Source organism: Microtus ochrogaster, chromosome 7 (genome assembly GCF_000317375.1).
Source record: "Microtus ochrogaster isolate Prairie Vole_2 chromosome 7, MicOch1.0, whole genome shotgun sequence".
NCBI classification, from domain to species: Eukaryota; Metazoa; Chordata; class Mammalia; order Rodentia; family Cricetidae; genus Microtus; species Microtus ochrogaster.
The window spans coordinates 44,149,739-44,162,964 of record NC_022014.1 but is presented as its reverse complement, the minus strand read 5'-3'; the positions used below and the strand labels follow the sequence as shown (position 1 = coordinate 44,162,964).

Below are 13,226 nucleotides of genomic sequence, written 5' to 3'. Positions count from 1 at the left end.
TACTCAGATCTCTGAGCATTTAAGGGCTGTCTATTGGGTATATATTTGGGTATATATGAGTTATAACTATAATGACATGAGTACAGGATCTGCCTCAAGAGTTAGAGCTGAGAGGTTGTGGAGGAATGTTTTACCCAGAATCCTCCAGCTTGACCGTAACTGATTTTAACTTAGCAGGTCAGATTTATACTTGCAAAGGACAAAGATATTAAAGAAAATTTTTTGCACTAGAAGCTTAACAGTAAAAAGTGACAATTGTGAAGAACAGGAAATTTCTAGTTTAGCTTTTGTTAATCTGAAATAGATTCTTATAACCTTAAATTTTTATTACTATGCAGAATATATTTTAAAGCAGAATTGAATCATATACACAGTATGTTATAATAGACCTAACCATGTATTTATCATTATTTAAAAGTATATACCAATTTAAAATATTTGAGACTTATTGCTTCTTTAGTCTAGGAGATACAATGAACCAGTTTCATATATGCACAGTTAAATTTTAATTGCAACACAGGTAGACATACAGAATTAAAGTTAGCTTACATTCACACTAAATTTAAATGAAAGTGAGCCAGAGGAAGCTGTCTTTTTCATCTCTGACTCAACTTTGTAACAAGGAGGCAGGGCATTTAAAGAAAGTAGACAGACATTTGCAGGCCTTTGGATCAAAGAAAAATATGGAGAATCAAAGTCACAGATTCCTAGAAAGTGGAAGAGAAAAGATCCACTGCAGGTACAGTGACCAGGTGGGTGGGTTCCTTACAAGCTTGGGAGAGCTAGGAGGCAGCAGTCATGTGGCTGCCCATAACAAAGATGGCCATGCCGGGCGGTGGTGGCGCACGCCTTTAAGCCCAGCACTCGGGAGGCAGAGGCAGGCGGATCTCTGAGTTCGAGACCAGCCTGGTCTACAAGAGCTAGTTCAGGACAGGCTCCAAAACCACAAAGAAACCCTGTCTCGAAAAAAAAAAAAAAAAACAAAGATGGCCATAAGGTCATATGACCTGCCCTTAGCCAAGATGGCACCTGCTCGTGTGTTGCAAGGCACTGAGAAACCACATGTGTAGAGCAGTCACACAAATTTTAAACAGACCCAATTGACAAGACAAACATACAAGATGTGTAAAACATACATTTAAAACAGAATTACATTGTGTGGTCACATCATTTACACATTCTTTAATACATGAAGTAGATAGGAAATCTCCCCCAGCATATGCTGCCAGCTTGCAGCTGGACAGGAGAAAACAAGGGAGGACTAGGACTGGGTTGGTCTGTTCAGGTGTCCTGTGCCTGCCGCCCTGGGCTGGACGGCGTGCTGGCACAGGCGGGAAAGGACAAACAGAAGAGCAAGAAAAAAACAGAGGTCACACTTGCAACTACTGTATCACTGGCAGAATGTAGGGTGTCCATAAGTGATTATGTGTTTTAGTTTAGGTGAGGGGGCCAGTTCCCACGAGTTGAGGTAGAGATAAGGTCAAGAGACTGAACTCCTGCATACAGTCAGGGAACTGCTTTCCATGCACAGAAGGGTGAAGTGCAAGGTTCTCAAGGGGCCGGACCAAAGTGTGCCTAGATACTAACAACTTTAAACATGTAGGAATTTTTTTTTTTTTGAGAAATCATACTATCCTGGTAAGAATGTTTTAATATTTAAGTTGACCCCTTTAGTTGTTGAAATGTATTTATTCTGTTCATTTTGTTTTTGTGTGTGGTGTATGTACACATTTACATAGGTGTGTCCTAACAGCCAAAGGATTGATGTCAGATGTTTTTGTCATTTGCTCTCCCCCTTATATTTTGACACAGGGTCTCTCAAAACCTGGTGTTCACCAACAGACTGAGCTGTCTAGCCAGTAAACTCCAGAGCCCTGTGTTACCTCCTGCAGCATTGTGTTGGCTTTTGTGGTTATTGGCAATCCAGAATGAGTCTCATACTTGTGTAGTACACACATCACCCCAGCCTCTCTCCCTAGCCTCATGTCTGGAAATCATTTCTAAATAAAGTTGAGTTTACCTTTACTTTTCATAGTAAAATCTAACACTGGATCAAGAAAGCAAGTCTTCATTGGATTTGCTTTTAAAATAAAATTTAACACATGAATTTGAATCAAATTTCCCTTTATTTGATTCAACAAATAAGTATCCTGTTATGTAAGACATCAGATATGAGGGTTAAACTTTATTAATTTATTAATAAATAATTTTATTAATTATTATGTGGTATTTAGAATTGTCACAGAAACAAACTTCTAGGCATATATTGATATGTTATCATATTAGGTTAATCTACATGAAAAGAATTCCCTTGCCCTCTATGAGTGATGCTATTCTATGGGCAGGGTAATCATAGTGAATAAAAAAGAGAAAACCAGATGAACATAACTGTTGATTGCTCTGCTTCTTGACTCTGAACCCAGTGTAACCAGGTGCTTCACCTTCCTGCTGCTATGCCTTTCCAGAAAGGATGGAATATAGCCCCTGAACTGTATACCAGAATAAACCTGTCTTGTGTTTCTCTTGCAATTTGGGAAGGAAAAGGTTCTTTTTAACTTACATTCCGTATCATAGCAGAAGCCATGGAGGAATGCTGCTGAGGGTTGGCACTGCACACAGAAGGCTGGCTGGGCACTCATATTGATTATTAATCAAGAAAATACACACACACACACAGACCTGGCCTAAACCAATTTTATAGGGGTAGTTTTTTGAATTGAGTCTCGGCTTCCCACATCACTTTAGTTTGTGTTAATTTTATGGGGGAAGGAGCAACCAGAACAAAACCCTTTCTGAAATGCTTCTAATTCGTGTTTGGGCTTGACAATGAGATGAGTAACGAATGTCTTTAGGGGGAAAGATAGAGACTGAATTGTGAGTAACTTTCCCCTCCCCAAGGACCCAGTGTGCCATTGAAAGAAAACTTTGATGTGGAGTTGGAAGATAAGCATCATGGTGTTTTACTGAATCTTCCCTTTTTTGGTTTCATAATTTTTACTTGTTTGTTTATATGTGTGCCATAGCACACGTGGAGATTCGAGGACAGCTTTGAGGACTTGTTTCTCTCCTTCTTCTGTGTGGGTCCTGGAACTCAATAAAACTTAGGTTGTTAATACATGGCAACAAGCTTCTTTACTTGCTGAGCCATGTTGCTAGCTGTTCGAATTAATTAGCCACTTATTTAGCAGTATTTACTTAAAAAGAAAAAAAGGCTGTTTCCCTAACCCACTGAATGAATACACTTTATTTTTGTTACAAAAACAATTGGAGAGGGTGATAATGGCTTAGGCCTTTAATCCCAGCACTCAAGAGGCAGGGGAGGGTGGATCTCTGAGTTGAAGGCCAGCCTGCTCTACAAAGCCAGCACAGCCAGGACTGTTACACAGAGTAGCCCTGTCTTGAAAAAGCCAAAAACAAAACAAACAAAAAAATCAGTTGGAGCATCTATGTGTGGGCTTATCTGTTCTTCTTGGCCTGTTTCCTTGAGTTGGCCCACTGCTTCATCATCTGAAATATCATTCTTTCATGCAGTTTGATAATGTGGACACTCCAGATTTGTTTTCCACCTTTGTTTCAATTATAGTAGATTCTTGACATTTCTGTATAAATCTTTGGATTGTTGGAGTGTTGTGTCGGTCTTTGAGATTAACTTTTTGGGGTTTTCTTTTATTGTAATTGCATTGGGTCTGTAAAATTTGGAGAGAATAGTTATTTTTTTAATTTAATGTTAGATGTCCTACATTTTATGTAATTGGATTACATTTTTTGTTATATTGCTTCAGTTAGTAATTTATTTTGAGCCTTTTAAACTTGAGAGATCAAATTTAGCACTTCCTCAGGACTGTAATGTCATTATTTAAAAATGCATTTCTGAGAATGATACTAAATATCCGTGTGTTATGTGCTTTGCAGTTGACTCTTTTTTCTCACATACCCATTGTATATGCTGTGAACCACAGTATAATACTCAACTTCAGACTCAAGGACCTTTCCAGAGATTCCCAAAGTGCATAAACTGTGTATGTGTCCACTCCCTTCCTCTCTTTATATGTCTTCTCTGCCTCTCCATCTCTTCTGATGCTCTAACTTGGCAAATTTGAAAACTTTGAAGCATTTTTCCCAAAAAAAATTCAGCCGCTGTCTTTCAGTTCAGTAGCTGCTTCTTGGGTAGTGTTGAGAATACCTGTAGGAAGGATAGTAAGCTAAGCATTTCACAGGGTCTGCATTGTTTCTACTTTCTCAGAGATGCTACCCTATTCTGTCTATCTTCTAGTATCTGGAAACTTGCTGCACCTATTTTTTTAATGTTTTTTTTTTGTTTTCATTTAAGAGAGTATATACAGTTCCTAATATTCTGTGTTGCATGAAATTTCTTTAGATTTAGCATTATGTATTAGGTAATGTAAGACTGAATTCAGAAAAAATATATAATTCTTTTCCTTAAAAATAAGTGATTTTTTTTTTACATCCAAAAGTAATTTTATTGGAATTTTTTTGCAGGGGACAGTTCAGGGTCTTACTGTGTAGCAATGGCTGGCCTTAAACTCAGATATCCACCCGCCTCTCCCCTCTGAATGCTGGGATTAAAGGCGTGTGTCACCAGTCCCTGCTACTTTCATTAAATTTTGTAATTATTTAATTACAAAAAGTTTATTTAAAAGTTGTAAATTATTTCTAACAAATCTTATATGTTGCAAAATTGTTTAACTACAATTTTGAGCCTTCTCTTAAAAGTATATGCTGCTTGTCACACTATACATTTGAGCCCTGGTTGCAGTTCGTTGGTAAAGTTTTATAATTTTCCTTATAAATGACTTTGTATTTGATTTGAGTTACTTTGTATTAGGTTAATTATTAGTATCTTTTCCCTACCCTTTAAGTTACTTAATATAGAAGCAATATTTTACTTAGATAGATTTTTTTGTTTCATATATATGAGCATTTGGTCTACATGTGTGTGCTTGGTGCCAGTGGAAACCACAAGAGAGTGTAAAATCCCCTAGTACCAGAGTTAACAGAAGGTTGTGAACCACCATGTGGCTACTGGGAACCAAACCCAGCTTTTCTGTAAAAGCAAAAAGTGCTTTTACCCTATGAACTGTCTCTCCAGCCCCATTACTTACATATTTTTATAGTTGATCACAGTACTACTGTTTTAGGTTGTTCTCAAGTTTAAGTATACTCTGTACAGTTAATCTTTGTGTCTCGTGTGTTTGACAAGTTATTTTCTGCTTTCTTTTTTTTAAAAAAATAATATACTTTATCTTTTTAAAGCCTATCTTTTCTTTTTTTCTTTCTAGTTTTTATTTGTTCAGAAATCTTTCTCAGGTGAAGCATATGGAGCTCTTCTCTAAGTGTGGTCTTGCTTAGGGTTCATTTCAGAAATGGCTGATGGCTGGCAACACTTTTAAAACGTACATCATTTGTCTATCTGTATTTTTTATTTACTAAAAGTTTTTTGTTTCTATGTCTGTTGTCTAATGTAATAGTTATAAAAACTATAAAACAATTCTAGTATCATATCTTAAATGGTTTTATTTTAGCTTAGTCTTGGTTAAGTGTTTGAGTTTGAGGTTAGGCTAATATTTTTTATAAACAATTATGGGAACAAAGTAAAGAAAGAAATTTTAGAAAAATTATGTTGAATTGTTATATTTGAGCAATTAAGAAGAACTCTTGTGTGTGTGTGTGTGTGTGTGTTTTGTTTTTGTTAGAAAATTCCAAGATTAGAATTTCTTGGTTAATGTCTCAGAGTTTTTGTTTATTTTTCCCCATTTTAAAATTTCATTGTAACTTCTGCTAAAGAAATTGTTTTTCTGTTTTTGTAGTTTTGGTAAGCAGTTTGGAGGAAAAAGAGGATGTGATTGTCTTGTATTAGAACCTTCAGAAATGATTGTGGTAAGACTCTGAATTGTTTTTTGATATGCTTCAGTTTCAATTCTAACTACTGTGGACTATAAATATCCAAGGCAGTTACCTGTTGATGATCTAAGACATTGTTTAAGTAGCATCAAAGCCATGCTGCTTTATGTATTCTTTTCTCTAAAATTCCTTGATCCTTGAAATAATGTACAACATGATAATAGGGATAACATATCCCAAAATTGGCAACTTTCTTTACTGTTGTACCTAAAAATTAAAATACAGACTTTTGGGGGATGTGTGTGTATGTGCATGTGTTCATTAAAGGGCCATGTTTATTTCTGGTGTTTTCTTCTTTGCCATTGATGTAGTCCATCAATTTGGAATGGTTTGAAAGAAAGACTTTGGAGAAAAATAATGGCTCATGCAAAATAGGCCTAAGTAAGAAATAGATTAGATCTAATTCTATGCCCTTTAACAATTTAAGATATCTTTCATTTGGGCTTGTGTTTAATGAAAAATTCTTTTTATTTTTCCATAAGAGGCCATAAAAGTAGCTAGCTGTAACTTTATAAAATCTAGCTTTTTAAACATTTTTTATATTTATGTGTATGATTGTTTCTCTTGCATGTGTATAAGTAGACCACATGTGCAAGTGTCCACAGAAGTCAGAAACGTATTGAATGCCCTAGAATTGTAGATACAGGTGCCTGTGAGCTGCCATAAGGTTTTGGGAACAAAACTCAGAAGTGCTTAACCATTAAGCCATCTCTTTATCTCCAAAATGTCTTTAAAGGAAAACAACTCAAACAGTTGTTTTTACCTTATTCTGAGAACTGTCTAGAAAATAACATACACTAAATGAACTTCTTGTCCTACCAGCATCTCTGTAGATGCCGTGTCTTGTGATTAATGGGAAATGTTGTGAAGTGGGGTTGACTTCTTGTTTGTTTTATTTCTGATGGTTGTTTTGCGACGAGGTCTCACTATGTAGCTCTAGCTGGCTTCAGGCTTGTTATGTAGACTAGGCCAAGAGAGACCCTCCTGTTTCTGCTTTCACAGTGCTGGAATTAAAGGTATACACCATACCCAGCTAAGGTTGACTCTTAAGCATTTTTGTAAATGCTTGAAACTAAACCGGTTTGCCATTTCATGGCGGTGTAGTCAGATTGATGTCTTTAAGTTCACTCTTCCTCAAAGTGAATCACACATCATCAGATTGCACTAATCCTCCTGTAATTTAAGCTCCTAGAAGAAAAAAAAAAAATGTTGTCTTGGTTTGTGTCTCCCACCCTTAGCTTCAGGAAAGTAAATTCTAAGTTCCTGAGTAGATGCTTAAAATAGCACATAGCACCAAACCTTCTATGTACTGTCTTTTTTCTTCTTTTTCTATGTATACATATAAAGTTGATAAAGCAAGAGGGTATTAAAGATAGTTAATAATAAAATAGGTAACCATAACAATTCACTTGTAAAACTGAGCATGGTCACTTTCTAACTCTTACCCTTACTCACTTTTTTTGGTGACTGTAGTTAATTAGAACTCTAAGGAAAGAAAAAAAATGACAGATGAAGGGACATTTAGTATATTTGCAAAGGGCTGTCTATGTAGTTAGTACATGTTCAGTCAGTTATGTTTGAGGCATGGACTTTTACTTTTCTTTAAGCACTGGATATCTGAAATACTCAGTAAGGCATGAAAATTCCTTCTTTACGTGTATATATTAAAGGGTATGACAAGAATACCACTCTTAATTTGGCACATTTACCATTTTTTTTATCCATGTGGGAAGTATTGGTGCTGGAACAGCAGTCGTCTTACAGTCAGTGTGCGGTAATTCTTAGTGTACATAGACACTGTATATACTGCATGTCTCAGTAAGAAAAAGTCGGAAAATTTTTAAGCTACAATCTCATCTTACATTATATTGCTGCTTTAAACCTGGAATTATTAGCCTTTTCTGTAAAGGGAGTTTGGTTAAATTTTGTTGTTTTTTTCAAAAATGTTTAGGAACCAACCATGCTCTGGCGTCTGGTTATGCCTAGTTTCCCTCAGTGAAATACATGTCAGCCCTGTCTAACACATGTGCACATATCTGTGTTAATTTCTCCATATAGATTTCTGTTTAAACTCATAGTTTATTCTGGTGTTTAACAATATCCTTTTACTAAGAGTTAGAATTTGTTCGCTTACATTATCATGTATCTGTTAATTTATTCATAATTGTTTAAGCATTGGGCTGGTGGGATGTTCAGTATGTAAAAGTGCTTGCCACCAGTCTGACAACCTGCATTACAGAAAGAGTTCCCTGATCTCCACACTTGGTGTGGCTGGTGTGCATGTGTCAGTGCATGCTAAATAATGTAAGAAAATGTTAATAAAAATTGTCTTAAGAATTGTTTACCCATAACATAGAAAACACAACTAATTAGAAGCCAGGCGTGATAATTCATACTTAGAATTCTTATAATTCCAACACTTGACAAGATGATGGCATGATGATCATGAGTTACCTAAGAGCTTGTCTCAAAAGATTTTTTTTAAAAAAAAAGGAAAGGAGAAAAAGGACTAGCATGAGGAAAGAAAAAGAAGTATTACTAGTGAGAATACCAATATACAAATATTTTTGTGTACATGTATGAGTTTTGTTTTTTGTTTGCTTTGGGTTTTTTGCTTTGTTTGTTGTTGTGTAGCTTTTGGGTTTTTTCGAAACAGGGTTTCTCTGTGTAATAGACCTGGTGTCCTGGAACCGCTCTGTATATCAGGCTGGCCTCGAGCTCATAGATCTGCCTGCCTCTGCCTCCTGAGTGCTGAGATTAAAGGCGTGCACCACCATTGCCTGGTACAAATATATGTACATATTTAATGAGGAAAATTATTGGCTGGAATTTTGATGTATACATGTATTAAATGTACATTTTAAAAATATATATCAGTGGATTTCCCTTCCATATGCCTTTATCCATCTTCCTTTTAACAAATAAGATAGTTTTCATTACCTGACAACAAGGTAAAGGAAATATTTAAGAGAATTTAAATATTTGAGCCAGATCAAAAGCACTCCCATTGGCCAAACCTAGGATATTTGGAAATCCAAATAAAATTTTATAATAATAATGTTACCTTCATGTGTCATACAAGAAGTTAAAACCTTGACAACAATGAATAAATGAAGAAGAAAGGTGAGGTAGCTCTCCTTGTTTGTAGAATGCCAACTAGCAAATAGTTAGCACTTGGTTTAACATTGGAAAAACTAGGGAGGCTAATGCTCGATTAGGGAGTCAGAATCCTTAGGTCATGTCAGAGTATGACCCTCAAAATTATTTATGAAGGGAACAGTATTAAATTTCTGATGCTAAAATACGATGGATTTTTACCAGAGTGGTAGTTATTGCTACTGCCATCATATATGCGCTAACAGTGCATTATTCCTGCTGTAACAACATTGAAAAGGACAAAAGGCTTTTCTGGGATGTATTCTTGCTCAGCATTTATATTTAAACCAAACTCACAAATTACTAAACAAATTAAATTAGAGGGCATTCTACAAATTGACGAGACTGTACTCTTTAAATATCTCAGTGGCAGGAGATAAAATAGAATACTCATGGAACCATTCTAAAAGACACAAGTGTGGCAGCTAAATAAACATTTATCGGCCTGGCCTCCCCCCCCCCCAAAAAAAAAAAAACCAAAAAAAGGTTAGAATCTCACGTGAGCGTAGGTTTTTTGTTTTTTTTTTTTTGAAATGTGGGTGAGTTTTCTAGGCTACTTTCTTGCTGATTGGGGGTGCTGATAATCTTAATGGGGACCCAAAGAAAATTTATAGCCAGGTGCTTACTGGAGTAGTCTATGAGGCTGGATCATTTCAGCCAGCAGTCTTGAAGCTGTTCTGGATGTAGAATTCAGAGGAAACTACAACAAATGTACTCTGAAACATTGATCATCTGGGTCATCTGTTCCCATTGGAGATTTTTTAGGGGGTCTTTCTTCCTTGATCAAGCCTTATTTTTCTTAACCCAGATGAATCCATAGCCTCTCACTTCCTGTGGAAAATAAAAGCAAAACCTCTTCTCCAAAGTAACATATCTTCTTACTTAAATTTTGAAGTCAAGGCATTTTCATCAAACCTTATTTTTCTTAACCCAGAATGAATCCACAGCCTCTCACTTCTTTTGGAAACAAAATCTCTTCTTCAAAGTAACATTATCTTTTGACTTAAATCTTGAAGTCAAGGCATTTTCAAAATATATAGGTTGGATTAATCCAGCAGCATTAATAATCAAATGTCTTTTAGCAACTGTTGCTTCTTCATGAGCAGTCAAACAATTCAAAGACAAAACAACATACAGTATCCAGATTCTCTGTGTATTTTCCATCTTTACATGGAAACTAAGCCAGGGCATATGGGATCTGGGAGCACTAGTTTTTCTCCCAAACCCAGGTGGCTAGGTTTGGGTTCAGCTCCTAGAGCTGGAATTCCATTCCCAACTCTGACCTCGGCTGATGGCTAAAAGCCTCAGGCAAATGGCATTTTCGTGAATTCGTACCACAACAAGTTGGGCACCAAATGAAGCACAATTAATAAAAATTCAGGGTCAGAAATTGGGGTTCAACCTGAAGATCTGAAAAGCAAAACAGCCAGTCACTGGCTTTTACCTCGACCTCAGTCTGAAATGGCGATCCTGCCTCCCAGAATCTCAGAATGAAACTGAGTGTTGAGAGCTGTTTCTTACTGTTTTATATTCCTCTCCAGGGCTGGGATTAAAGGCATGCACCACCAGGATAAAAGGCACGTACTGCTCAGTTTCTATGGCAACTAGTGTGGTTACTGGCATTGAAGGTGTGTGTTACCATAACCTGGTCTGTGAGGCTGACCAGTGAAACTGCTTTACTCTCAGATCTGCAGGCAGTATTTATTTATTAAAATACAATTGAAATGCCACTACACACAATGTTTGATTTTTTTTTTTTTGACTATTGGACAGTGGAGAATTGTAAATCGTGTTAGCAGTGTGGCATGCAGGTAAGGTGCTTTCAGATTCCTGATTTTTGTTAGCTGTGCTATGCTAACATGAGATAAAGTTATAGGCATGGGGAATGCATGTTGATAAATTTCATGATAAACAATTTCCCTCCAGTTCTTAAATATTTCAGGAAAAACTGCTATATAAAAATTTTCAACAAAGTAATATCAAAATATAAATTTCATTTTTAAATTCAGAACTGTTTTTGCTGACTCGGCTATGTTTATAATATTTTATTTATTATAGTAGAAAATGATCCAAAATTTCAGAATTTTTTTTTAAATGCTGAGAATTCTTTGAAATATTTGACCTCTAGTGATGATTGGAAATGCCTGTGCCTGGCCACACTTTTTCTTTTGTTTTGGGACAGGTCTCTGTGTAGCACTGGCTGGCCAGACACCTTATTCATTGGATATGTAGCCTACTGTATGATGTCTTTCAAAGTGATCTTTTTGCCCAAGGCATGGTGGCCCATGTTTATAATCCAAGCACTTCAGAGAGTGAGGCAGGAGAACTGCTGAGCCTTCAAGGACAGTGTAGGCTGCAGTGAGATACTGTCTCAAAATGGGAGGAAACAAAAGTAACCTTGTTTTTAAGAGGCTATGAATCTGTCCTGGACTGCTGGAATGCATTTTGTTACAAGGATTTCTTTTCCCCCTCATGAATTTTTGGATTGAGATTATCCTTAAGAAGATTTTGTACATTATTTTATTGATTTTTTCTTTTTAATTTGAGCTTTTAAATGTAGGTTCAGTAAACAAAATGATATACAGCCAGTACATTTTTTATATGCCCCATAAATAAGTGTAATTGTTAACATGAATTTTGAAATTAAATGAAAAAAATGGATTTTGTGAAGAAATAAAGACTGAGCAGTTGTTGCCTCATTGCCTTTCTCAAGCATCCACAGGCTCAAGTTGTAATACCCGTAATTGCTATTGTGTGTCAGGCAACAGCTTATGAGGGTCAAAATGCCTTCAGCCCTGACAGTAGTTAGTATTTTCTTCAAGTCTCGAAAGTGGAAAAATGATGAAGATAAAATAAAAACATATTTCTATTAGAAAACATAGAGATTTTGAGAAGAGCAACAAGGGGAAATGAAGGTAAAGGGGCAGAGAAGAAGCAGAGCATTATACTGCTGTCGAGGTGGAGTTGAGGACACAAATGACTCTGCTGCACTGAGATCATGTTAGTTATAACAAAAGTGACATTTGACTAGCTAAAGTTCATCAGAGTGGTGGAAGAACAGAAGGATGGGGTTCATGAGTCTTACCTCATTATTTAGGCATTTATGTAAGATCAGAATTATAAACCTCTTAAATAAGTATAATTAATATAGAACTGAGGTTATAGTAAATGGTGTTTTCCCACTAATTAGATATATGCCTCTGGGAATTGATAGATTACAAGCATATGTAGAACATATATATGTAAGACTGTAATTTCTAATATTGCTAAGAACTTTGTCAAAATACTGAGATTTACAGTGTTTGAAGCATTTCTTACAGTGATGTATACCTTTTCCTTCTTTGGTCTTTTAATATAATTCACTCACCTAGATTTTAAACTTTAAACTCCCATTCTAAAAGAAAGCTCAACATGAACTCTTGTCTAAACATGTTCTCTGTAGTATGAACTTATTATGGTTAATACTGATATCAGCCTGGTGAGATTTCAAAAAAGGAAACTTTTGGTCATTTCTGTGAGGAATTTTCTAGATTAAGTTAATTGAGATTGGAAGGCAAACCATAAATATGGACAGCACCAACCCAAGTCCTTGGGTCCAGGACCGACTAAGAGAAAAGCGGTTGAACGGCAGCATCCATCACCCTTTCGTGGCTTGGATACAATGTAGCAGCCCTCACTCTCCTGCCCTCCTCATTTCCTTGCTATTATGGACTGTGTTCTCAAGGTATGAGCCAAAATAAGGCCTTCCTTCCATCCTTAGGTTGGTCCTTTTCTGGTATGTTGTAGAAGCAACAAGGCAGGTAACTAATAAAGAACTAAATTTGAAATCAAGTTTAGGATTCTGTTTTCTGAGTGAGATATCAGACTATAATTTTAAAATCTTCACATTAAAGATTTTATGAGCTTTAATCTGTTTCCTTATTTCTGTATTTGGTTTGAGGTTTATTTTTACTTGGAAGCTTTCATTTATATTCGTTGTTATCACTGATTAGCTTGGATTTGGTTTAATGATAATCATAGTTTTCCATTTATTTTGTTTTCTCATTGATTTTTTTTTGTTTGTTTTGTTTTTCGAGACAGGGTTTCTCTGTGGTTTTGGAGCCTGTCCTGGAACTAGCTCTTGTAGACCAGGCTGGTCTTGAACTCAC

At 36.1% G+C, this 13,226-nt stretch overlaps 1 protein-coding gene across 12 annotated transcripts in view; it reads left to right on the top strand.

Moving 5' to 3' along the window:
• Positions 1–13,226, top strand: part of Rapgef6 (Rap guanine nucleotide exchange factor 6) — a 174,236-nt gene that overhangs the window by 41,320 nt on the left and 119,690 nt on the right. For all 12 annotated transcript variants that reach the window (XM_005350060.3, XM_005350062.3, XM_005350061.3 and 9 more), the window contains one exon: positions 5,829–5,898. In XM_005350060.3, coding sequence (XP_005350117.1) covers positions 5,829–5,898 — 70 coding nt within the window. The remainder of the gene's footprint in view (positions 1–5,828; positions 5,899–13,226) is intronic.